Source organism: Diceros bicornis, chromosome 27 (assembly GCF_020826845.1).
Source record: "Diceros bicornis minor isolate mBicDic1 chromosome 27, mDicBic1.mat.cur, whole genome shotgun sequence".
Taxonomy (NCBI): domain Eukaryota; kingdom Metazoa; phylum Chordata; class Mammalia; order Perissodactyla; family Rhinocerotidae; genus Diceros; species Diceros bicornis.
The window spans coordinates 33,290,896-33,318,793 of NC_080766.1; the positions used below are offsets into that span (position 1 = coordinate 33,290,896).

Here is a 27,898-nt window from a genome sequence, read left to right on the forward strand (position 1 = left end):
TTAAAGATTTTGAGATTATTTTGGATTATCTGGGTAGGCCCTAAATGCAACCACAAGTGTCCTTATAAGGAGGCAGCAGAGGAAGATTAGACACACACACACACGCACACACACACAATGAGAAGACAGAGGTACAGACTGGAGCAATGTGGCCAATAGCCAAGGAGTGTCAGCAGCTACCGGAAGCTGGAAGAGGGCAGGAAGGATTCTTCCCTAGAGCTTTGGGAGAGAGCACGACCCTGCCAACACCTTGATTTTGAATTTCTGGCCTCCAGAACTGTGAGAGAATGAATTTCTGTTATTTTAAACTACCCAGTTTGTGGTAATTTGTTACAGCAGCCACAGACAACTAATACAAGGTGTATATGACTTTCCATCAGGAGAGAAACTGAGATCAGCAACAGCCCTAGGCAGATGTTTAGAAATCAGCTTCAACAGCTTCAACGAATTGAACGCAAACACCCTCATTTTTATTTATTTATTTATTTATTTATTTATTTATTTTTTAATTTTTATTTATTTATTTATTTTTCCCCCAAAGCCCCAGTAGATAGTTGTATGTCATAGCTGCACATCCTTCTAGTTGCTGTATGTGGGATGCGGCCTCAGCATGGCCAGAGAAGCGGTGCGTCGGTGAGCGCCCGGGATCCGAACCAGGACCACCAGCAGCGGAGCGCGTGCACTTAACCGCCAAGCCACAGGGCTGGCCCGACACCCTGATTTTTAGATGTTGATTTTTGACCAAATTATTTCTCCTGTGAGCAATTCTATCAGGTTGAAACATACAATTGCCATTTCTATAGGTCAAAAATACTCAGTGACTATGGATGGTCCAATCTAATAGTGTGTCTCCAGCAAACTACAGCTAGGATTTATTAATTTAGAAATGATTAATGGTTATCCGAAACAATCACATAAAAAAAACTATACCATATGTTACAAGACTATGAATTCTGACAGATGTTTACCATCTTTATCTTTTCCTTATAGCCTGGATTTCCTTGTCAAAAATGCTGGAAAATGTTTGGCAAATCTGGGGAATATTAACAGTTTGACCCAGTTATCTTTACCAGCTTATTTTTTGGGTCACACAGGCTAAAGCTGACTTTCATAACAGGATCTGCAAGGGATGGCTCCTTGTTAAAGAGACAACAGTGGTTTTGAGAGACAACACAACTCTGGGTTACAAATAGCATTAACTATTTGCTTTAAATACGTTCGTAGTAATCAGTGAAGGATAAGATTTTAAACCGGAAAAATGGAAAATCGGTGAGTAGAAAATGTAGTAAGCTTAAGAGCAGAATCACTTTGAGAATCAAATCAAACAAAAAAATTCAGACTGAAAAATCACTCAGACATGCAATAGGTAAGGAAATTGCCACTAGTCCCAAAAGAGAACTTGTATGTGACAAAAGTAGAGTTTTCATTTGGAACAAGAGAGCAACTCAAGAGAGTTCAAGTGAAGGGGGTTTAATGATACACAAGGATTCCATGGAAATCAAAGGACCAGAGCCATAACAGGGCCCAGCCTCACTGAGATCAGAGCTGCAGGATGTTCACTCTTCAATCTGGCTCTTGGTCCCTAAGCAGCAAGCATCTCTGGAATTTCAGCATCTAAGGTTAAATGTAAAAGATAAGCTTTCATGGTCAAAGTGTTCTTGTAAAGTAGCTTAAAATGGTTTCTACAGGATTTGTCAAACCGTTTATCGTTTACCATGTGTTTTGAATCATCAAGCATGGGCTATAAGGTACATTTTCCTAAAGATCTTTTTAAGTGGACCACAGTATGTATTCTGAAAAATGCTGTGCTAGGCATTCTTGTTGTACAGGATGATTCTAGCCTCTCAGCCTCTGCTGGAGTTAGGGCTGACAGGCTGGAGGAAAGCCAGTACAAATCACTGGGGCCTGGAGGTCCAGAAGCAGACCAGGGGCCAGTCAACATTGCACATCAATACCAATCCCATATAACAATTTTTAGCCTGTCTGCCTTTGCTGGGCAGTCTGAAGCCATTCTCAGCAGCTGTAAATCTAATAATCCATAGACAATTATTCCATAGAATAATTTCTGTGCTGGAGGGCAGTCTCCAAAACATTTTGGACAATGACAGCCTTATCGAAGTATAAAGCCTCCCAAACATTCAGATGTGCTTTACTGTTCTCACTACATGTAGAAGTTCTAGTGTTTAATTGTTCTCATTTTCATTTACTTTGAAACAACAGACCGAAATGTTCCTTGCCATCATCAGTGAATGGCAACACTCCCTTTAATATGTAGATATGCCCATGTTAGAGATGAGAAGAGTTCTTGTAACCATAAAGAACCACTACAGTGTAGCAACTTACATTTTCATGTTGTATTTTACAGCTCTACAACATTTGACCACTTTTAGGAGGGCTTCATAATTTCAAGGGAAATAAGCACTTAAAACAAAATTAGGCATTTGTTAAAACTCATTGAACTATTCACACTTAGAAGGTAAACTTCACTGTTCATAAATTATACCTCAATAAACCTGGCTTTAAAAAAATTCAGGAGTTCTACATTTTAGTGTATTCTCATGAGGAAGGTACTTGCTGTAAGACTTGTGCAATTTTTGGCCAATTCTGGGTGATGAGGTTATCAATGCAGGCAAGTATGGCTCAAATCAACAAAAGCCCTCTGGAAGATGATGTGGAACACCCCCGTTTTCCTACCTGAGAGATTAGAAAGTTGGTGTGGTAGACATGAAATCGTGCCTCTCGGATCTCCTACAAGGAGGCCCTGGTTGCACCAGACCGTGCTCCCCAAGAGCTGCTCTCCACCGGTGACTGAGCATGGCAGGGATACAAAGGAAGGCATGCTCTTGGAGACATAAAAGTCTCAGAATCATGACTTTGGGTTGAGGATTCTGTTAGCCTTGCTGAAACCTTAGAACTGCACTAATGTCTGAGACCTTGTTTAATTCCTTCCCTCTCCTTCACAGAGGTCACATTCGCCTCCTGATGTCTCAGCTCTCAGGCCTCCTCCAGCTCCGTCTCCTTTTCCCCTCATCGTCGTTTCCCCCAATAAATCTCTTGTACATCTAACGCCATCTCAGTGACTGTTCCCCAGGGGACCCGAACTAACACACTGAGGTATTTATCCTCCCGCTCCTTTCTTTGGCTGAGGGCTGCCCCCTGGGACATTAACTGGCGGACATTCCAGCCTGCTGCACAAGCCAAAAGAAAGCCTGCAGGCAGAGCCGCAGGTGCTTGCAGTAGGACATCACAGCATCAACAGGAATATGGGTGGGGGACCAACATCATTTGGTACAATAGCAATCAGTCTTTATGACCGTGGTTTGTATTGCTTCAATAAAGTAACTTTTCTTTTCAAAAACTCCCCTCACCTATTTTGGAGTTAATTCAGAAGACTGCTCCAAAAGAAAAAACTAAAGACAAAACTTCAGCTTTATTAAAACATCACCTTCTGAATTTATCTTTTTTTTTTTTTTTTTTTGCTGAGGAAGAGTTGCTCTGAGCTAACAGCTGTTGCCAATCTTCCTCTATTTTATACGTGGGTTGCTGCCACAGCACGGCCGCCAAGTGGTGTAGGTCCGCACCTAAGAACTGAACCCAGGCCACGGAAGCAGAGCATGCTGAATTTAACCACCAGGCCACGGGGCCGGCCCTGAATTTATCTTTTGACAATTCGCTTCATAAGAATGTACTTCAGCTATTCCAGGAATGAAAATCTTCTGGTTGAGATATGATAACCACTTGTTGATGCACAGTTCTATGCTAAATTCACATTATATCAAGGTATGGTATTCAAACCCATTCCTGAAACCAAAACAGCCTGATGGATCTCATAGGATGAGAAGTCTCAGAGTTTACTCCAAGAGTCCTTGAAAGCAGATATAGGAAAAATAATCAGTCTAATGGGTTTGGAAACACAAATCTAAGGCACAAATGATGTGCCTGTCATGTGTATATATATATATACACACACACGTTTATATGTTTTATTCCATTGAAGTTAAGAATAAGTGTTCTCATTTTAATTCTATTTAGTAGGCCACTAAGGTGTAACAAAAGATTCATCCAGAATGATTATGTAGAGATAAGCAATGTTCCTACAACAAAGATAAAATCGACAGGGCAATTAGAACGCATAGCATTGTTCTAAATATTATTTGACTTGACCCAGGGTACACTTGCTAATAGTCTCACTATATTAGAGTCATCTGAAATGCTCTAACTGAAATTAGTTGCCAGCAAAATACAACAAAGGATATATTTAAAAATTAATTTAATGCTTGGCTAAAGCTTAATTACATATATAATTATCAAACAATAGTCCTTAATTTCCAAAAAGTTCCTCTTTTGAAAATCACAGAATCAGAAAGCATAAACTTTAAAACAAGTTCTCTGAATATTTACAACATGGTATAAACATTATAGAAGACCATGGATATTAAATTGCCTGGGTGTGGCTAATCAGCAAGGCGTACTCTTTATTGCATATAGAACTCACATGTGTGGGATTTTAAATATAATGACAGACTACTAAAATTCAAATGCATGTTTTTGTAAGCTGGTCAGGGAGTAAAATCATGAAGAGACAAGACAGCCCAAAACCATGCAGTTAGGTTGTGGGTCTATTATTTCCAAAAATTAAACTTCTATGTTCTTTTCAAACACCTACGTTGCATATATCATTTAGAGTTCACATTAAACCCACATGTGACTGTAATGCTGAGTCAAGGAAGAAAGTTCATCATTCACCCAATGACTGAGTCCACACTCCATTCTCAATTTTAAGGCAGCACAGCTACGGTGATAGCAACTGCTAACCAAAAGGTGATGAACACTAGTCACTTGCCAGCCCTTTTGTTGCAACAGTGTAGGAATTTCCCTAAGACAATTTGCTACTGAATAATTTTCTGCTGTTAAAAGGCTTACTCTGTAGGAAAAAACACCACAGATTTCCAGTGTGAAAGTAATTCCATGGTGGTATAAATATATATATGCATAATTACACAATTTACACTGCACACATGGTTTAGAGACAACAATTAACTGAGAGGGTTAATTTGAATGACCATATAAAATACTTCTGTAAACAGAGTATGACAGGCAGTAAGGAAAACATTCATGGACTTCCTAGAAATAATCTGAATTCCTTTCATTCTGAAGAAATTGCATGTAAGGACGCAGTATTGAATATTAATAATGTTCTTTGTATTAAAACAAGAATCAGTATTTTACAGTTTAAGAAACTTTACATATATACAAAATTTATACATTGGGAATGGTATTAAAGCAAACAGGCTTTCCAGTCTCATAGATCTATTTTCCTTCAATCAAAGACTTAAATTCCTTCACGTTGTGGTCACTGGCAACAGACATAGCATGATCCAGAGCTCGAACACTTGCAAGGAGCTTTACTATCTGTTTTATGTTTTCCCTAAAAGAGAAAAAACGTAGCAGTATTTCATTAATTAGTACAAAAGCCTTGAAGGGAAAATTTATTATTGACTTTACGACCATTTTTGAGGTTTTGCGATCAATTTTCCAAGCATACATTTTTAAAGAAGGGAAATAAAAAGAGACAAGCAAGCTACGGCATGTTAAAAAGTTTTTTTTATCCATATAAAAGAAAACTTGAATATGTTTAAAGGACTAGCCCAGAGACAAAGGGCTCATTTTCAAAAACAAAAACAGTCCAAAATTTCATTCAGATCAATGATTTTCATTAATAGCTAGTAAGGAAAGAAAGTAATCTATTGCTAAACTACTTCAGAGCCCTGCCTCCTATTCCTTCCCAGAGTCCCCCCTCTTTTAGAAAATACCTGGAACACAAATTACATTTGTGTGTATTCATCACCAATTCATCAAGATCCAGCATCATTTCTACTCCTCCAAAATTTACTAATAAAGCATAATCTGGCTTCCTTCTCACCCCAGCTAGAAGTCAGTCTGCCTTCTTATTAGGTAAACATCAAATTTTAGCATACATCAGAATTACCGAGAGGGTTGTTACAACACAGATCAGCAGGCCTCACCCCCAGAGCTCTGGAGATCTGGGGTGGGTCTGAGAATTTGCATTTCTAACAAAGCTCCCAAGTGATGCTGATGCTGCTGGCCCAGGAACCACACTTTAAGATTGACCGTTTTAATGGTTAGTTTGAACCCCTTGTGAGAAACAGCACACGTAACATTATTAGTCGTCTCTTCTCCTCTACAAAATTGTAGTAAGCACCTTTTAGGGAAGGATTATTATTTGTAAAACCATGTAACCCACGTGGAACCTACTTTATGTGCACTGCACACAAAAGGTACTTAAATAGCTGCTGAAATTCTTTTCTGTAGAAAAGTAAATACTGTTTGTTGATATTTAACTCCCAAACAAAAACACTGTCAAATATAAATAAATCAAAATTTAAAACATGAATAGGATTTATCTAGTAAAAAACAACACATTGAAAAGAAATATTAGTGCCAATAAATAACAACCAACACCAAAATGACACACACTAAGCATGAAATTAAAACATGAACCAAAATCACCTGCCAAAGAATTTTACCACTAAAATCTTTACTATCTACTTTGCTTTTAATTTTATCATAAAAGAGCAAATTGTCTCTCAAGAAAATCAGGTTCTTTTTCATGGAAGGGGAATGAGGGAAAAGAAAAAGGTTCTGTTATAGGGGTATGACTAATGGTGTGATCTCAACAGCAACGAAACTCTGACATTAGGAAGAATATATGAAATGAAACTATTAAAAAGAAAATTCTTTCAAAATATACTAGTTGTTATTATTATTTAGTTTTTATGCTAGAAACTTATCCCAAAATTACATGAACATTCAAGACAATGTCCACAAAAAGGGATAATGATTCATTTATTCATTCCTTCCTAGCAACACTTGATAAAAATTATGCATAAGCTGCTCCCCAAAAATCTTGAGTGATGACCTTTAGTCCATAATATGGAGACAAAGAAACTCAACATAGAGCACAACTGTCCCCAAATTGGGATATATCCTTCAATATACTTTGGGTTTCAGTGATGTCTTTTCTAGGGTTTACGTCTGTATAATGAACCTCCAAAGAGCAAGATCCATGGCATTCTAAGAGCCTGAGATCTTCCCAAATCTTCAAGGGAGGAGACAGAGAAAACAATGAGTCATTCGTTCCCCTTAGGGCTGGTCCTTACCAGAAGTTTTAATACTTCCATAAATAACATACTGAAAAAAGATTAAATGAAAATTGCAAAAATGAAAAATGATGCGTATTTTTGGTGGGTTTACCAATACTAAGTCAACATACAGTTTGAATTAAACATGTCTCTACTTAAAAACTTTTTAATAATACTAAATCTGACAACTAACCAAAGACTCTAGATCACCATTCATTAAATAATTATAAATAATTACCTTGCATTTCTTTTTTCCACATCAGAGCATCCAATGCTGTTTCTGTAAATTGTATCTGCTAAGTGTACAAGGTATCGACAGAAGTTTTCTAGCTGAGAAATAGTTCTTTCTCCTTTCAAATTCATGAACCACTGCTTGGGAAAACAATTGATTACCTATGAAGAAGAAAGATGCAAAATAAAATAGTTAAAATAAATGGAAGCGTCTAAAACCTGAGTCTAGATAATGGGCATAACGTATTTAACTAGAAGACTTGCTATTGAGCTATATATAGCTAATTGCTTTGAAGGGATATTCTTTTAAACCTGACTTCCTACATTAACTATATAAATACACCTGAATTTTTAACTTCAACAGATAGACACTCAAGGCAAAAGATAAATTTCTCCAATATTTAAGTAAATTAGGGACATAAAATTGACAACCAATTGCTTCATTTTCCAGTCTTCCAGGAAGCCCTCAATGAACTGAACTGTCCTTTATCAGCGGCTTTTGATGTAAAAGCACGTGCTGTGTAAATATCAAATTACAGCCCCTCTCCACGCTGAACACTTCAGTTGGCAGGCATTCATGCCAGCAGTGGGAGTCGTGTTGGTCCAGAGTGGGGTGAAGACAGCATCACACCAGAGGGGCAGCCGAAGGCAAGAGCCTAAGCAGGGTGAACAGGCATAGTGGCAGTACAAAACCCAAGGAAGGTGAGGCTGATTCCCACATGGCAGACGGCAGCCTACTAGGGGAGTCAGTCCAGTCCAGGGGTAGAGAAGGTTCCCCACTAAAAAAGCCAGGGATGCTTGGAGAAATGACTGATTTCAGGGCTGGAGCCGAACAAATACAAGATGAGCATGCAACACTGTGTGCCAGAAAGTAAGAAAGTGCTCCCCCCAAATGAGAGGACATGTTAGAAGGTCACAGAAGTCAACTTGAAAGGACTCCTACTAACAAAATCCGGGACCATTCCTGCCAAAGATGCAGAATCTGAATCTAATCCTAAGAGAATATCAGACAGACCCAAATCGAGGGACATTCTACAAAATAACTGGCCTATCATCTTCAAAAGTGTCAAAGTTACAAAGGTCAAGGAAGACTTGAAGAATGCTTCCAGATTAAAGGAGACTAAGAAGACAAGACAATTAAATGCAAAGGATGATCAGGAATTTCTTTTGCCAATGATGGATATTATTGAGATAACTGACAAAACCCAAAGAGGGGTCTAAAGATTAGGTGACAGTAATATATAAATATTAATTTCCTGATGTTGATGGTTATATTCTAATCATGTTTAAAAATATCCAGGTTTATAGGAAACAGACACAAAAGTACTTGAGGGTGGGAGGTATCATGTCAGAGACTTACTCTGACATGGTTCAGGGAAAAAAATTCTACTGTACTTGCAAATTTTCTTTAATTTTGTGATGGTTTAAAAAAATGTTTTCAAAAAAGATCAAATTGTATAACATATATAAAGTAGAAAACAAAATAATATTAAATAAAGTTATTTCTTAAATGAGAAAAGACATCATTTCTTTAATAACACTCAAAATAACATTCATCCAACTATTAAAAAATTATTATCCCCAAATTAAAACTTTTATCAATACTTATGAAAATACTGGTATAGATAGATGGAAGGATAAACACATGTATAACAGTATGAATTTTTATATAAAAAATGCTAAGGGGGTTTAAAATTACCTGGGAGACAAACTGATTGTCAACATTACACCAAGTTCAATAATCATGGGGGTTTTCATAAAATTCTCAAATCTCTCTTTAAAGAAAGAAAACTTAATTCACTTTAACTTATGTGCTTTTAAAACTACAATACATGTCATTTAACTCACATTTTGGGCTTTCTTGATGCTGTCATCTCCATATTCCGAATTCTGAAAAGCCATGAGAATGTATCTATTTAATAAACCATCTATTGATAACTCCTGAAGAGTTTTATTTGAGAAAATGCCATACCACTGAAGAAAATTCCCTAATAGCTAGAAAGAAGAAAAAAAAATTATTTTTCCCAGTTTTATTGAGATATAATTTACAAATAACATTGTATGTTTAATTATAACATTGTATAAGTTTAAAGTATACAACATAATGATTTGATATAAGTATATATTGTGAAATGACTACCACAATAAGTTTAGTTAACATCCCTCACACCTCATAGTTATAATTTTTTTCCCCCTTGTGATTAAGAAGTTTTAAGATCTATTCTCTTAGCAACTTTCAAATATACACTACAGTATTGTTAACTGTAGTCACCGTACTGTACATTACATCCCCAGGACTTATTTATCTTAGAACTGGAAGTTTGTACCTTTTGACCCCCCTCACCCAATCCCCCCAGCCCCTACTCCCCACTCTGGCAACCATAAATCTGATCTCTGTTTCTATAAGTTTGGTTTTTTAGAAGGAAAAAAAAATTATTGACAGGCAATGTTAAGCAATTAAATTAAGTACAAAGTAAACTAGTTACATAGTAAAACACCTTACAAAATTCAGTGGACCATGTCTTGCCAAAGTACTAATAAACAGTTTTAAAGGGTCCAAATATTTCCTAGAATGACTGAGGATTTGAGTTTTAAATTTTAATTAATGTATATTTAACAAATTAATTAAAATTAACCAATTAAAATTTAAATAGCCACATGGAGCTAGTGGCTATAGTACTGGACAGTACAGATACAGAACATTTTCCATCGTTAACAGAAAGTACTACTGGTCAAGTGTTGATTCTTAGATAAATGTCTTCCACTCACAATCGTACCTACACTAGTCCAGTGACCACCCAAAAGACGGAAATTCTTTTTTTGACTACAACACTGCATGCTTACCAGATCTCATGAACCAGGACTGAGCTATGTCACTTGGATCTCAAGCTATTCAAGCTCAATACATATAAAATGGAAGCCCCCAGCCCATCCCACCATACAAATTTCTAAGTTTCCCAGTATTTCTCATTGCAGTAAATGCTAACACTATCCAACTAACTGATCAGGCCTGAAGCCTGGATGTCCTTCTTGACCTCTCCCTCAAGTTGTGTAACCCCACCTCCATCCATTCTGTACATTTCTCTCAGTTCCTGCTGCCACTCCCCCCCAGTCTAGGCTGCCATCATCTCTTTCTGGACCCTGCAGTTACTCAAGTGATTATGAGCATGAGCTCTGGAGTAGTCTTTCTCAAGCAGGGTTCTGTGAGAAAACAAAAAACATACAGAAAATGATTTCAGTGACTCCTTATGCAATGTTCCCAAGAACGGTACACAGCTAGTACCACTCTAGATGCACAGGAAAGAAGAGAATTCATTATACACAACAGAGGCTTTAGGGCATTAAGTATTAATTCTTTCACAGAACCCCAGTTGAGAAGAGCTGCTCAGGAGTCAGACTGGCCTGAGTTCGACTCCTATCTTGATCACTAACAAAGGAAGGACCCTGGGCAGGTCATTCTGTGCCTCACTGTCCCATCAGCAGAATGAGAATAACAGTGTCTAGCTCATAGGGCTGTTGTGAGGATTCAAGAAGATAATCTATATAAAGGGTGTGGCACAGTGCTTGGCACACAGTAAATACATACTAATTCTCATTTTCATTATTGCTATCCTTACCTACTTGGATTCATTATCTCTATACAGCAGCCAGAGTCATCTTAAAAATGGCAATGTGTTCATGTCACTTCCCTGCTGAAAACCCTTCCATGACCCATACATATATGGTCAACTGATTTTTGACAAAGGTACAAAAGCGATTCAATAAAGAAAGGATGGGGCCGGCCCCGTGGCTTAGCGGTTAAGTGCGCACGCTCCGCTGCTGGCGGCCTGGGTTCGGATCCCGGGCGCGCACCGATGCACCGCTTCTCCGGCCATGCTGAGGCCGCGTCCCACATACAGCAACTAGAAGGATGTGCAGCTATGACAAACAACTATCTACTGGGGCTTTAAGGGGAAAAAAATAAATAAATAAAATCTTTAAAAAAAAATAAAGAAAGGATAGTCTTTTCAACAAACAGTGCTGGAACAAATGAACTTCAATCCAGGCCTCATGCCCTATGTAAAAATTAACTCAAAATTGATCACAGACTTAAACAGATACTTCACCAAAGAACATATACAAATGGCAAATAAGCACATGAAAACATGCTCAACATCATCAGTCATTAGGGAAATCCAACTTAAAACCATACCGAGATACTACTATACACCTAGCAGAATGGTTTAAAAACAAACAAACAAAAAACTGACAATACCAAGTGTAGTGTGTGGTGAAAATGAGGACTAACTGAATAACTAGAACACTAATGTATCGTTGGTTTGGAAAACAGCTATACCTAGGTAATTATCAAAGTGAAATGAAAACTTATATACCCAGAAAAACCTGCAAGCAAACACTGATGGCAGGTTTATTCATAATTACTCCAAACTGGAAAACAATCCAATGTCTCTCCACTGGGGAATGAATACAAAAGCAAAACAAAACAAAAACTTGTGGTATACCACCCACCATACAATGGAACACTACTTAGCAATAAAAAGGAATGCACTACCGATAACACAACACTGATAAATCTCAAATGCATTATGTTAAGTGAGTGAAGCCAGACTCAAAAGCTAGTTCATACATAATTCCATTCCTAAGACATTCTTACAAAGAAAACCACAGGACAATAAAAAGGATGGCCAGGGTGTAGGGTTGGGCTTGACTACAAAGGGGCTTGGGGAATTTTGGGAGATGACGAAGTGTTACACATCTTGATTTGGGTAGTGATTACATGTCTACATGTAAATTATAGCTCTTGTATCACCTGGACTGCTTATCGCTTCCCTAACTCTAGCCATCCTGGACTTTTCTCAGTTCTTCTAATGTACCCTGCTCTCCCTCACGTCAGAGCCAACTCCTATTTGTTTTTCTGGTCTAATAACCTAAATGTCACTTTCTCAGGGAGGCAGGGGACCTTCTGTGACTCACCAGTCAAGGTCTCTGTGCCCCTTGTCATATGCTCCCATACTACCTTGATTTTCTCCTTTCATAATTCATCACACCTGAGATTACTTGTTCGCTCTGTCAACTGTGCTGAATCATAAGCTCCATGAAGTCTTCACTTCTATCTTCTTCAGTGCTATATCCCCCAACCTAGAAGAGTACCTGGTACTCTTTATTTGCTGAATAAATTTACTGTGGTGTTCAAGGCATTTTCTCGGCTAGCTTGGACCTTACTTTAGAACTCAGAATTCACTTTCTCCTGTGGAAACACCAAACCTGAATAAACTTTTGGAATAAAATTAGTTTGTAAAATGGAGACTTTGTATATAGACACAGATTTAAGCCTATGGAGTTACTTAATCAAATATTTAAAAACTTTTCAAAATATAATCTATGAAGTAAAACAAACCCTGAAGTCTTTTAGATAGCCTATAGACACGTACCTTAACTGAAGACCAAAACTGTCGTTGAAAAAACAAATAAGGCCCAGAGTTTTTATTTTCCAAGACACTAAGAAAAAAAGAGAAATACACCATGATAAAATGTTTTATAGGTAAGTGCCATCTGATTCCTAAAATAAAAGATTTCTACAAGGAAAATAGATAAACAAAAGAATTAAGTAATTTTTCAAAATTTCAAACGATTATACTCTGGAAGATAGTTAAGTTTAAAAGGTAATGGAGGGGCCGGCCCGGTGGTGCAAGCGGTTAAGTGCGCGTGCTCCGCTGCGGCGGCCCGGGGTTCGCCGGTTCGGATCCCGGGCGCGCACCGACGCACTGCTTGGCAAGCCATGCTGTGGCGGCGTCCCATATAAAGTGGAGGAAGATGGGCACAGATGTTAGCCCAGGGCCGTCTTCCTCAGCAAAAAAAAGAGGAGGATTGGCGGATGTTAGCACAGGGCTGATCTCCTCACAAAAAAAAAAAAAGGTAATGGAGGGGCTGGCCCCGTGACGTACTGGTTAAGTTCTCGCACTCTGCTTCAGCGGCCTGGGGTTCACAGGTTCAGATCCCGGGCACGGATCTAGGCACAGTAAAGCCATGCTGTGGCAGGCGTCCCACATATAAAGTAGAGGAAGATGGGCACAGATGTAAGCCCAGGGCCAATCTTCCTCAGCAAAAAGAGGATTCGCAATGGATGTTAGCTCAGAGCCAGTCTTCCTCATCAAAAAAAAAAAAAAGTAATTGAAATTTATCCTGAGATACTAAGGGAGAACAAAGAGCATTACTTGCTTTATTCTGTTTAAGGGAACAATTTCCCCCACTGAGCTAGTCTCTTTGGGCTACAGGTTTACACTACATAGGTGAAGTTTATATTTCAAGCTACCTTTAATTTTTCCAGAATTTCAGAAGCCTTCTCTGGAAGATAATGGAGAATATTACCATCTTTAATGTTCTTAAGAGTTACTTACTTTTTGGGATATAAGGGCATGAATACATCGTCATCTAAAGTTCTCCTCATTCTCAGCAGCAGTGCTTTTAGGTACACCTGAAGAGTCAAACACAGATCACGTGTTTTGATAAGGGTTATAATAAAAGTAAAATTTTAAGACATAAAAATAAGCTATATTCCAAATCATATAATTAATAGAGTATTCAGTTGTGAGTGGAACTGTCTTCTCAAATTTTTTACTTTCCTCAGTGAAGGCCCTGAGGTCTTTAATACTTACTACTCTTAGTTTACCCCTCATCAATTACCACGCAATAAAGCCATCTGGAAATCTTTCAACCCTTTAATCTACTATATAAAGATTTAAGATCAGACACATAATCTGATTTTTCTCCAAATGCAATCAGTGAAAACATAACAGTGATAAAGAGCACCTTCTCCAGTGTCTAAACAGCTCATAAGAATGCCCCTGAGGGACAGCAGTAATTTGAAGTTTAGAAACTAGTTATAAAATAATGCTTAGTTGTTTTATATGCTATTCAAATGTTTTAGCATTTAAATCATTGTTACCCATGCTAGTAGTTTTACATTTTTCTTTTTCCTAAAAAATATAGTTCTTAAAGGGATGTTTGATTAGTCTGCCTGGGAGTGGGGGTGCGGTGGTGAGAAGGATGAGAGAACAGTACAAATGAGAGGCTATCTAGATGAATAATATTATCCTTCCATATAGATATTTCAAAACTGAAAACTATTATCTCACATTTTGTATATTTCAGGCTACAAAGGATTGGATGACCCAAGTGGGAGAATCAGATTTTCTGGTTGGCTTAGAAGATAACCACTCATTTTCTCAACTCTCGCTGATTTTCAAAAGGAGAGGGTAAAAAACCCCCCAAAACACAAAACTTTCATAGATAATTATTAAATTACCTGTGTATTTTTGTTTTCTGCATTCACTACTGAAGGATACCCATTTATTAATTTTAGTGTAATTCCAACCATTCTTGAAGTCTGTGTTGTAGAAAAAGGGTCCCACATATTTTCAGCTATGACTATTAAGAAAAAAGTAGGATGTGTTGAGATACAGAAGTAAATTGCGGCTCACTTAAATCTGATGTCAAGCAGTCCTCAACTTATAAATGCCAATCCTGATTTATTCTTTCTGTCTCTTTCGAGTATGACCTTCAGTCTCCTCTGTTCTATTAACTGCGGGAATGTTGGGGATTAGGCAAATGTGGAGAGGGGATAGAGTCCTCTTATTTTCTGCCACTCGGTGAAAATAAAGATTGAGGAGAAAAGGATCTCCAAATCCTAGGAGATGTTCTCCAAGCATTAAGAATTTCTAACTAAACTGGAAACTTATTTTTAATATTTTAAATAGGTTCTTGTATCAATGTTTCCTAATCTTTTGTGAGAAACTGATGAAAGTAATGAAACTGCTCCCCAGAAAAACGCATACCCCCCCAACTATGTATTCAGTTTTGTTTCAGGCAGTCTTTAAGAGTCTCTAAAATTCGCCTATGGATCAATTATTGCCCCCAAGTACAGGCCCACCCCAAGGTAGTCTTCAAGTCCCCAGTTAAGAGACGTCTACCTTTTAGCCATCTCTGGGCCTGGCGGTAACTTCATCATTTATAATGCAATTTCTATGAGGAAATATGCGCTAATTAAAAGAAATTCTTAAAAACAGATTTGAGAAACCCAATGTGTTTGAATATTCAGTTCAGAAATCTCTACCTGTTAGCTTAGGAAGAATCACCTTTTCCACAATGGTAGGTAACAGTGCAACATCGACATCATCTTTTTCTTGCTCTCGTTCTTCACAACCATAAAACAGCAAAGATTCAAACCACAGCATATTCTCAAAGTCACGACATTTTGCCTAGAAAATATTAAAAAGGTTATCCAAACATTAAAATAGTAGCTATTTCTGCTTCTAGCCATGATAAGAGTAACAGGAACCGGGTTTAGCCTTCAGCCATAAACAACTATAAACTGGACAACACATGTGAAACATCTACTTTCAGACAATGGACCACAGGCAGTACAGGACCATGAGGGGATCAAATGAGGGGAGCCCCCGTCCAGGAAAGCAGAGCAGATGGGGGATAGCAAGCAGAGCGGTCTTGCTGAATCAAGGTGACAGAAATTGGAGTTCAGGCAGGCTGAGACAGCTGGAAGCTGTGGGCAGAGGAGGGAGCTACAAAGAAAAAGAACTCCCAAATGCACACAAATCCCCTTGAGCCTCCGCTGTATACTAACACACACATGCAGAGGGTGAAACTCCACAGGGTCTGGCAGAAGTAACCGGGAGCTGTGAGCTGAATGGTTCCCAGAGCTCACATTTTTTTCAGTTGTCTCAGCTCTCTTTTCCTTAAAGTTTATATACTCAACCCAGCCAATCTCATTCACGCCCACAGCTCCATCCATACGTCGGTAACTTCCTAAACCATATCTTAAATGTGACCACTAGATGGATATAGACAATTCTAGTCTCCTCCCTTGTGTACCAGGCCAACAGGTCTTACTGATTCCACTTCCTAACTTATCAGTTTGTTTCATCTCGAGATTTCCATCACCACGGACTTAGTTCAGGCCCTCATTTCACAAGTGCCTCACCGAGCTTTCACATGAGGTTCTAAGTTTTTCTGGGATCAAAGGACCAAGTTCTTATTATTCAGTCATGTTCATATCCCAGTGTCACTACAAATAATCTTAGTTAACTGAGAAAGGTACATTATATATAAATTGAAAAGCAATAGACAGCTCTCTTGAGAAGGGATGGAGCATATAAAAGGAAAGATCATAAGATTATACCCAGCTACAATCTGTATCAATTATAGCCCCGTGCCCTATCTCCCCTGAAAAATATTTTGCTTAAGCTTCTCTCTCTACCCTTGAGGAGACAATTACCCAGGCGTTATGTCATATTGCTTTCTAACAGTGACAGAAGCCACCCACCTCAAGAGGAGTCCAAGTGAGAAGCTGCAGCCTTATGAGGGGGTTGAACAACTTTGGCAAACAAAGGCCGATGTAAGCATCCTTGTAGGACATGTAATATTTTGAACGCCACGCTTCAAACTGCGATTTAATACAGTCGATTGAATAGAAACTCTCAAGGACATCTTCAAAAACCTTGCTGGACTCTTTTGAAATGCGATCTAAAAAAACGACAAAAAAACCCCACAGAGAACAATAATTTAGTAGGCAGCAGAGAAAACAGTTCAATTTTTCAGCATTTTCTTTGTAGCTTGAATATCAATAAGATAGGCTCACCAACAAAGGAATAATTGTTAATTGCAATTTAAAAGAAAGGATCAACAGAGATCAGTTTTGGTTTCAAATGAATGTTATGGAAACCCAAGTGCAGGCAGTCTTGGTTTCACATGGTTCCAATAGGCACCATTTTCTGTTATCATAGTTCAGTTAAATAACACCTGTCCCCCGACAACTTGGATCAAATTTCAGTTACCATGGTATATTAACTGTGAGTAATTGCTGCTAGCTCTTCAGTCCACAAATCACTGTGTAAATAACAGACATGCATCTTGATCAGTGACCAATCACATCCCTTCTTTCAAAGTCTATTGGTGACCGCAGTAACTGACATAGATAAGCACCAGCAATGGATGCTAGGATCTTTAAGTGAAAGGTTATTTGATGCCACATATGATTTGGGAAAGAGGATCTTTATAATGGAGAGACCTAATCGTGACAACTTACTTGTCAAGATTAATCTTAACATCGCTAATAGTGGGACAACCTAACATTTGTTATGTGATATGCAATACGAAAACGCATCTTATATAAGTATTCTTGCCAAAAAAGAGTTTAACCTGAATCTAATCAAGGCTTCAGATCTAAATTCCAGTTTACAACAAATACAGTGAATGGAAGAACAAGTTAATACCACAAAGAAACAGACAAATCCAGAATGTAGAATGTTCTGCAAGACAAGTGGAGTGGTCTCTTTAAAAAGTGAACTTCTTAAACTAATAAGTAATAGGGATGTGTATATGTATAAGGTACTTGTGAATATTCATTAATTCTAGATAAAAAGATGTAACAACCAAATGCAGGGCAGGAACCTCGTGTGGATCCTGGTTTAGAAAAAAAGAATAACCCACAAAAACAGTAAAAAAAAAGTTTCTTGGGGGTTGCTACTGAGGAAAATCGAATACAGACATGGTATTAAGAAATTTTAGTTAATTTTCTTGGGTGTGATAACGGTATCGTGATTAGGTAGAAAAATACCCTTGTTTTTAGGAGACACACGCTCAAGTTTTTAGAGGGAAGTGCCATGATGTCTATAAGTTACTTTCAAATGGTTCAGCAACACAGACACATATCCATATATACAGTGAAGGCAAACTCGCATAAATGATGGTAGAATTGTTGAATTTGGGTGACAAATATATGAGTGATCACTGTGCTGTTTTTTCAAATTTTCTGTATGTTTAGAAATGTTCACTCTAAAAAGTGGGAGAAAAATAAGCTTCTCCAACTAAGTTCCAAACGGCTTGCAGCTCAATATAATTCCAAATAATTACAGCCAATGGTGGGAATTGAAGAATTTTATTTGAGGATCCTTCTGGAAATGCCTGGCACAAAACAGTACCAACTATTTCTCTTGGTTGAAATTAGTCAATACTCCCAAAACTAGGAATTTCCTTCAGGGCCGAACGCCCTATTGCCAAGCTTTACCTTTCCAGACCAGACAGGCTGCAGGAGCCCCAGGAGATAGTTGTGTCATAGGTGCACATCCTTCTAGTTGCTGTATGTGGGATTCGGCCTCAGCATGGCCAGAGAAGTGGTGCCTTGGTGTGCGCCCGGGATCCAAACCCGGGCCCCCAGTAGCAGAGCGCACACACTTAACGGCTAAGCCACGGGGCCGGCCCCAAAATTCTACAATTCTTAAGAGTACTATCATTTATTATACTAAATAAACCCTATGACAAGGTTTTACCACTATTTTTAAGAACTATCAAGACATTCAGTAATAAAAGTGAGTGCAAGTTTTTACAATTAAGAAAAAAGTGCCTGCTTCTAATGCAGTGGCCACAAAACTTCAAACCATTTCACGGTAAAAACCCCACCTAAGTAGAAAACAAACTGACAATAAATCTCATTTCCAAATAAATGTCTAACCTTTTTCCAGATTGAAATTTGTAATATCTGTAGAAGTTTCTTCATCATCACTGGAAAGGCCTTCAAGGTGATCTGCCATCTTACCGGTTTGCTCTCTGGCTTGTCGACGACGAGTCCTAAATAACAAGCATCAAGTTCGCAAACCAGAAGGAAAGAGGCTCCACCCTTCACAAACCAACCAACAGAGAGCATTTTTAGAATCACCTCCTGGCCTCCCGTTCTGCGATCCGACGTTTTGCATGCTCTTGATACAGTGCCCGATCTCGTCCAAAGGAATCAAGATTTGGTGCCATCAGAGCTTTATCTGTAAAACAACAATGGTTAAAATTAAAAGCCTTCCTTCAACAATCTTGAGGAAAGAGTTTGCACAGAATAAGCCATAATGACAGACTGCTTGCTAATCTCAACAGCAGGATTCTGCAATAACTGGTAAACCAGACAGTTTTCTAGTTTAGAGCAAATCTCAATATTATTCTGTGTTCCCATGAAAAGGAATAAAAAAATTAATGGGGAGCTCAACAACCCTACACAAATGCAACTGAGCTTAATCACTGTTTTTATTCTAAATAACCGAACTAGCTTATGCTATCATGATGACCAAATAAATTAAAAATCTAAATCACCTGTGCAAAGGGAAAAATAATAGATTACTTTTTTAAGGAAGAAGAACCTAAGCATCACATGCTGAATGATATGAAATGAGAGCAAAGAAACAGAGGAAGGGTGAGAAAAAAGCTTTGTTGTAGGAGGTTAATAATTTATTCTATTTTATTCTAATTTTGCTTTGTAGAAATTTATTCTCTATCACTATTTTTAGAACAAGGACAGAATCAACATGTAGACCGAAAACCACATCTGAATAGGACCAACTTATGCTTTCTGAAACACTACTCTTTCAAAGCACATAATTTTTCCTGTTTTCTTTTTTTTTTTTTTAACTTTTTAGGGCAATTTTCTAGTTTTAGCTTCCAACTTTCCTATTTAAATTTATATTTCAGTCACCATATTTTTAGTTTCCAAGAGATGGTTCTTGTTCTTAGGATATTCCTTTTCTATAGCATCCTCTACCTGTGTTATGCGTAGGATACCTTCTATTATCTCCCTGAGGATATCAACGATGTTTTAAATTTTCTTCTGCCACTGCGTTGTCTTTGTTTCCTCCCTTTGGTTCCACTGCTTGTCTTGGTCTCTCTGATGATGGTTAACTACCTCATATATATGAACAAGATTTGAAATTCTGTGGACACAGCTGGGTTGTCTAACAGAGGCATCTCCATAACATCATTGGGTAGAAAGTCAACTCTTCTATTGGGGCCCCCCAAATGTTAGTGTCTCAGGGTCTTTTCTCTGCACCTATTCTCTTTCTCCAAAGAAGAGTCCTCTAATCTCTTGCATAGGGTAGGAGGAGTGGGGAAAACATCTGTCTGCAATACTTCCCTCATTTCTACATTTCAGTTCCACACTCTGAAGATATTCTGTAATATATAGGGTAGAAACAGGAAGGAAACAACCCAAGGGATAGGAGGGGGGAAATCACATGCAAAATGAAACACACCAATTTAAGGCTTTCGTATATTTTTCCCCCTGGTATCAGAGATCTGTGACCAATAGCAGCAACAGGAAAAATAAAACCAAAAAGCAGCTCTTTACTTTAGTGTATCCTAACTATCCTAGACCCTACTATTTTTAAAAGTTCACTTTCTTACTGAGTTTTTCATTCCTATTTCAAAATAGCTTGGATATTAGGAAGGAAGTATGTTCCAGAATTCACTAATTATGAAGAAAGGTTAGTATAGTAAACAAGAAAGGTACCCCAGCCCTACATCAACTGTAGGTTCACTACACACCATACACGGGTTAACCAAAAAGTCCCAAACTACAGAACTGATTCCTGCCTCTTTCAGAGGTATCTTTCATTAAGGAAATATTTTAAAGAATATTCATTACTATAATAAACACTTAAATGTTGCTATGTTTATAGTTCCATATAATATATTGAGGGAGACATGAGTAGATAACTCAGCGACAGCCTCCTTCTCTGTAAGAACTATATGCAGTAATTGTGGTTAGTGTTCATAAATCTAAACAGATGAATTTCAGGCTTTTCTGTTTCTTTAAAATAAGGGAATCTATACTTCAGTGTCCCATGTAATTTTCCTCAAATCTCTGGCAATTAATGAATACTCCCTCTAGGGCAGTATTTTTCATTTTCTCACTACCTTACAACTTCTTTCCAACTCTTAATCTAATTAACATATATCATTCAACCCTTACTTCGAATTCCATTTAAGTAAATAGCTCCAAATTATAAAGAACAGATTATAGACAAGAAAAGGTATTTGATAAAATGCGTAGCTCACATAAACTTTTTAACACAAAGGGAAATTACTTCCCTTCATAGGTATAATGGTTACCTGTAATCTGCCCCAGAAATCTGGTTCTGTCTGGATCAAAAGTGATCTGGGAGGGATGTACTAGTCACTTAGGTGCCCAATACAGCAACAATCTAATTTAAGCTTTTGTGGCAAAAATAGAAGGTCAAAGCCATTCTTATAGCTCACATCTGAGTCTGAATTAGCTCTGAGGGCCATGTTACCATCTCTTTATGATGCTCCAAAATCCACCCAGCACACAGGAGGATGCTTTCTCAGGGATCCAATGTCTCTAGCTTAGAGGACACTCTGTATGACAAAGCATGGTTTTCAGAAAGAAGAACACTAGGGCCCTTTGCACTGGGATCACCTGGGGTGGTTGTTTAACACGCAGATTACTGGACACCATCCAGGACCTAGAAAGACTCTCTAGGGATAGGACCAGGAAATCTGCATTTTAAATTAATATCACAGGTAATTCTATTGCACACTTCCACTCGAGAACTGCTGACATAGGGAACAGAGACCACAAAAGAAGCCACAAGAAATCCATGCTAGGAAAACTCCTATTAAAGCACCCAAGAATATGGAGGGCAGTGGAAGAATGGAATTAAAAAGCTTAAAATATCTGGTTAAAGAATCTCAACTAAACTATTTAATAAGAAGTTTCCAATTAATTTTGGTTTTACATAACATACATCATAATGAAAAGAACATAAATTCAATTTCTAAATTTTTTCACTAAAACTTCAGGAATTGCAGGCATCAAGTGACTTACTAAAAAACCCAATATATAAGGCAAACTAGAAAATACAAAAAATTTTGCTTTATCCAAGGGGTGAAGCTCAAAAGTCCCCAATCTTGGAATTGTATCATTTGTTATGTAACAAAAATCCCTCTCCCCTCCAAAATTCCCCAGTCCCTAAACTCAAAATCTTTCACTGTGATCAACAATAGCATTTGTGTTGGCGTTATGAACAGGATGAAATTGGCGGGGGGGTCGGGGGAGGCGGAAGGGGGCCGGGAATCATGTAGGGTCAAATAGTGGTTTGAAGATAAAATACTGATGTCTTTTCTATACTCTAAAGAATGAAAATATATGCCCGAAGAAGAAATAAGATTGATAGAATATTAGTGCATGTTTATGAGCTCCTTCGAGAAGCTATATAGCTATATTTCTTAAACACAATCCAAGTACACGTTGTTATAATTTTTAGATCTACCTGACACAAGAGCAAGGAAATTGATTTCTTTAAAAAAATGCTCTGAGATCTCTAATTTTCAATTAGGCTGTACTAAGTAAACAAGGTTGTTTAATGAATAATAAAAACCTTCAAGATGGACTGACTTGAATGGCTTGAAAACTCCGAAGATTCATCTTTAATATCATCTTGTCGTCTTTGGACAAGGCGGGAAGCTCGCTGTTTGTACAGCTGATGTATTGCTGATTCAAGTTCATTAATCAGTGGCACCTGTAAAAATACAACACACTCCGTAACACCAAACTCCTCAGTGGCTTACTTATTTGAGGGTTCCATACTATTTCCGGATTTCTGAAAAAGTACCCTCTATGGACCATGATCATGAATTCCCAGTGGGACACAAATAGCAATTCAGTTTTACGATGTTTAGGAAACATCACTTCTTCTTTTAATCCACACACAGAGCTATAATGTCCAGTGCCTAGTTAATGGAGCAAAAGTTTGGTTAGGAAACTTAACACTTCAATATCAGTAAAGAGAGCAAGTAAAGAAATGTCAAAAATTTTAGTGCTTTTCTTTTATAATGAAGTACTTGGAAGTCTTTTAAAGTCCATTTATACTTTTCCAGCAGCATGATCTGCCTCACAAGTTTTGTAGTGTAAAATAAATCATTATCGCTGTATGATACTAAAAAAATGTAATGGTTCTATGAGTAGGTAAGAACAAGAGTCTGCTGACCAATTTTGGACACTTAAATTGCTCTGCCACTCATATGCACCAAGTACCTTACAGTAATGTTATACTATTTTGCAGCTTTATTACACATTCTAAATGTAAACTGCATTCATTTACATTAATAAGGCAAATAAAATTTCTAGCTATAACTAACTCGTCTAAAATCAATATATCAAACTCAGAAAGTTCTCTTCCTATCAAATGTTTAAATTCTTCCATATTGTGTAAAAAAATAATAAAACTCTTCACATGAATTGTCAGTTTACAAAGTTACTAAATTTTTCCAGGTTACTATCCATAGCTGAGCATTCACTTGGTTCATATGGAATACAAAAGCTTATAGAATGAGACCTAACTTAGAAAGAAAAAAACAGAAAACTTTCTCTTTATAAATACCTTATGTTACAACCAAATGCTATGAAATTTTCACAAAACACTAATGACCACTACACATACCTGAGGAAACCAGAAATTCTAGTTTCCTGATGGTTAGTGCAAATGGAAAACACATTACTACTTAGAGTTTGGGAATACTGGCAACCAGTGTTATAGCAGCTTCCTGAACTGAACAGACTGCAAATGGAAAACAAAAAAAGGCAGGTGGAATACAAAGATGTCTGTAACAAAAGCAATTTCATACACTTGCATGATTCCATTGCAAAACTAGCAAATGTTTACAGCAGGTCAAACTGATGGAGTTATTTTATTCCTGAATATGCCACACCATGGGAAACAACATCCCCAAATCTGCATTGATTATTTTTGACAGCTGAGTCCAGAGACACTACTGCTGTTATCATTGTAACTTACACTTCACCACCCCCTCATTTTTTTCAAACCATGTAGGACTAAAGACAAATGTACCTATGTACCTAAAGGGCATTCTTTTAGTCCTGGACACTGTTGACATTCCCCTACTATAAGAGCTACACACCTCAGGATGTGTGAGACAGAATTTAATTATTCAATTTATACTTAAAATCCTGATAAGGCAATTTTTATGTTTAGGTAACTGGAATGCCTTTTAACAAAGCCCAGAGAAAATTCTACTGAGAATAATAGACCCAAAATACATTTTCAGCTTTCACTCACGTTTCTTAACAAAACTGATTTATCTCGAGAGTATGCACCATGACAATTTCTTTACCCTCTCCAAACTCAAAACTGTTATTGACTATTATTATTTCAAGACCAAATTTAAGGAGAAGAACACAAGAAGATGACCATAGGGAAACAAAACAATGGAAAGTTAAAATGATCTGCAAATAATTAAAAATCTAAGTTCAAAACCACATAAGCTTTTATAACAAAAGAGGGAAAAACAAAGGAATGTTTACCTTTTTATGTATGGTCTTACCCTGAAACAATATTTTTATAGTATAACTAAAATTAATATTCAAATCTACCTAAATGTTCCTAAATATTTCCAAGATGTCAATTTATGACATTATCAACTCAGCAGCAGTCTCTTAATAAAACTGAATGCATATGAAAATTTCAAAATGAAATAAAATATTCACCTTTAAAGGAACGGACTATCTACCTCTCTTTTAATTAAAATGTAGTCACTGTATAATATATAAGGTTTAAGATCTGCTCCAAAAATGTTTATGTAAGTGACTCTGTGAAACCATATTAGCACAATCTGAAGTAGACTTTTCTAGGAACAGGGTAATTAAAGAGAGATAAAGTACACTACTAATTGTTTATAAAATAGCAATTGAAAACTATATGAACTAGATGTCTACTAGTCTCTTTAACCCAAGAATCGTATAATCTAGTTGATCATACTACTGTCAATATTTTTTAAGAGTTCAATTTGCAATTACGAGCATGTAAGTTTACTCAAGTAAGTTCCAAAGCAAAAGCCAAGATATTTCAAGAAAAAACTCCACAGGCATAAACCTCACTTACAAAGTATGGTTTAAGACACCGACCCTTTCTCTAGTCACAAAGGTTATCAGACCAGCTCCCACCATGCCCGCTGGGCTCAAAAGGGCTTTATTAGTAGGAAGAACATAACCACCAGCTCTGACACTTATGTCCCCTTCCCATCTTGACCCTAGCCCTCTGCACAGAGTCAAACCTGTTTCTTTCCCACCCCTGTCTTGTCACCCTAAGCCACTGATCTGCCACAAGGGATATCATAACTCAGACTGTAATTGCTTTTCCAGAAATCAAGTGATAAGGACAAGAACAGGATAAATCCTACAGAGAGGACCTGAGGAATGCGGTCTCAGCCTGGATCTCACCACAGACTGGCTAGAACCATTAAGATTCATTAGGAAGATAGAGTCTGGCAGTGTTCTTTTGCCAGCCTTTGGCCTTAGGGTATTAAAATAATCATCAGAGATAATAAAAAGCTAAAATACTCATTTAAACACACCATATGCTTACAGATTCTACTCTAATCCACACAGCCAATAAGGGAAAATGTGCCTTCTATTCCTGTATCACTTGATAGTTTAAACACAGGATAGTCAAAGCACCATGATTTTAATTTTTTTTAAAAATAAGGCTGCAAAGTCCACAGATAATTATAGACCAATGCATCAAACAACACAATTATCTCAAAGAAGAAAAATCAATTAAGGGGTTGTTTGAGAAGAAAGGGGATTCTGTATGCAGCTAGTTTTAAAAATGCAAAAAACAAATGGTACAATAGAATGCAAAGAGTTGTGCCAATTGACTATCATACTAAAAAATTAAACTTAGAAGAAATGAGACCTTAAAAGAAATTATGGCCAATGAATGGTTTCTGAAATGGATGAAGCATAGGCTTATTTAGATGAAAACTATTAGCAACAATGGCAACCAGCTTTATCTAGAGTAAAAAATAAAAACTAATAAAAATTTGCAACTTTATACATATTTGGAATTACTTGTAGAAACAGATTAAAGATAAGTTTAGATTGAACCGTAAGAAAGAAAATTCAGATGAGTCCCTTATATTCTAATAATTCAGGGCAGGCCAATAATCTACCATTATATTAAGGCAAGACCTGCCAAGTCTTAATTAAGTGTGCTTTGCGTCATCTTTTTTTGTTTTCAACAAAGGCAGTATATTGCCCCCAAGACAGAATGTCACTAATAAAGTGAAGAAAATGAAGCAGGACTTTTTACCACTTCTAAAGTCGAATGCAGTGGATATTCTAAACTTCTAAAGTTCATATTCAGTGTATTTCTGAGAAATACAGAAATGATCTACACAAGGCCCTCCCTAATTTTGCCTTATTCAAAGAGATTAATATTTTTGCATTCTTACCTTTTCACTGAAACACTCAAGCAAGTCTTGGACATACCCTCGCATTTCTTGCAAAAATTTATACCGTTCACCAATACCCCCAGAAGACCCTTCTAATCTTTCAATAGCCCTGGTGGAGTCCACTCGGCTTTGTAGATGCTTCTCATGCTGCTGTCGATTTGTTTTGTGCAGTTCTTTCATGGAGTCCAACCTTAAGAACACAAAAGGATAAATATAACACATTTACATCCAAAAGTCTATGCTGGCAGAGACTCTTGCAATATTATAATAACGCATTTAGTTCCACTATGAGAACATTAAAAATACTTGGAGTGGCATCTTTTCATCTGTACTGCTTTTTTCTCAAAAAATGGCAGTTTACAGACTTCATGTAAAGTTATTTGGTTGGCTAACCAAAATCTCACTGTTTTGCTTTTCCCCCCATATCTTGACTATACTTTTTCAGAGTCCAAGAGGTACAAACTCAGAACTGTCTTCAACAAGATCATGGAGTGGCATTTTTTATAACTTTTCGAGGCTTCCACAGAAGTAATCCAAGAAGGTAGCAGAACAAAGTATGAAGTCATCTTCTGTTTAGCTTTTGAAGATGGGCCAGTGAATCTTCTTTGCAGATATCCTGCATCTGCTACCCCAGACTACATGTTGCCTGAGGGAACAGAAAGCTAGAGGACAGGTCTTTAAGAAGTTGATCTGCCCTACCTGTCTTTAAGCTGTTTCTTTACCAAATCAATAGTAACGGGAGTCATCTCATTACTGGGAGTTTTGAAAGGGACTGTATTATCTGTTTTTTGAGATTTGGCATCAGATGATCCATAGGCCGTATAACTATAAGGAATGCCATAGGATGAACCATAAGGCATCGTCTGGTAAGTGTTCTGGTAGTACATATTCACTTCACTGGGCTGACTTGCTTGAACCTAGAAAAGAAATGAGAAATATATGAAAATTAGTAGCTAAAACTATGAAAATAATAATCTCATGCCTTTAGGGTTAAAAAAAAACCTAACAGCAGCAATTATACCCATTTTCCAAACAGTATGTAATTAAAATAAATAATTGCAGAGTTCTTCAAAATCAAATAAAAGTAGGGCTAGATGAATACTCTAACTCTTATACGATTACTGGATTCATTGCTAATAATTTTCAGAAAAACAGAATGCCAAAAAGTTTAAAATTGAAGGGACATTAAAAAGAATCTGAGGCCACCCTTTTATCAACAGAAGAGGATAAATGACTGGCCATGGTCATGGAATAAACAAATAAGCAGAGATTATCATCTGAGACTCCTAACACCTAGTCCTGACTTTCCTTACTATACTCTATTTCTTAACATAACCCAAACAATGCAAAATTCTGTGTCAAAACACTAGTAACAAAAATAGTTTAAATTCATGCAACATTTCCAC

The 27,898-nt window shown here is 37.3% G+C and overlaps 1 protein-coding gene across 1 annotated transcript in view; it reads right to left on the reverse strand.

The window, feature by feature from the left end:
* Positions 1 to 4,253: 4,253 nt before the first annotated feature.
* PAXBP1 (PAX3 and PAX7 binding protein 1) overlaps positions 4,254 to 27,898 on the reverse strand; it is a 33,245-nt gene continuing 9,600 nt past the window's right edge. The window contains exons 6-18 of the mRNA XM_058523023.1: positions 27,192 to 27,409; positions 26,493 to 26,682; positions 22,639 to 22,762; positions 19,123 to 19,222; positions 18,919 to 19,034; positions 16,732 to 16,931; positions 15,508 to 15,652; positions 14,701 to 14,822; positions 13,793 to 13,869; positions 12,827 to 12,893; positions 9,243 to 9,389; positions 7,402 to 7,556; positions 4,254 to 5,428 (exon numbers count right to left, since the gene is read on the reverse strand). Of these exons, the coding sequence (XP_058379006.1) occupies positions 5,311 to 5,428; positions 7,402 to 7,556; positions 9,243 to 9,389; positions 12,827 to 12,893; positions 13,793 to 13,869; positions 14,701 to 14,822; positions 15,508 to 15,652; positions 16,732 to 16,931; positions 18,919 to 19,034; positions 19,123 to 19,222; positions 22,639 to 22,762; positions 26,493 to 26,682; positions 27,192 to 27,409 (1,779 nt within the window). The 3' untranslated portion in view covers positions 4,254 to 5,310. The remainder of the gene's footprint in view (positions 5,429 to 7,401; positions 7,557 to 9,242; positions 9,390 to 12,826; positions 12,894 to 13,792; positions 13,870 to 14,700; positions 14,823 to 15,507; positions 15,653 to 16,731; positions 16,932 to 18,918; positions 19,035 to 19,122; positions 19,223 to 22,638; positions 22,763 to 26,492; positions 26,683 to 27,191; positions 27,410 to 27,898) is intronic.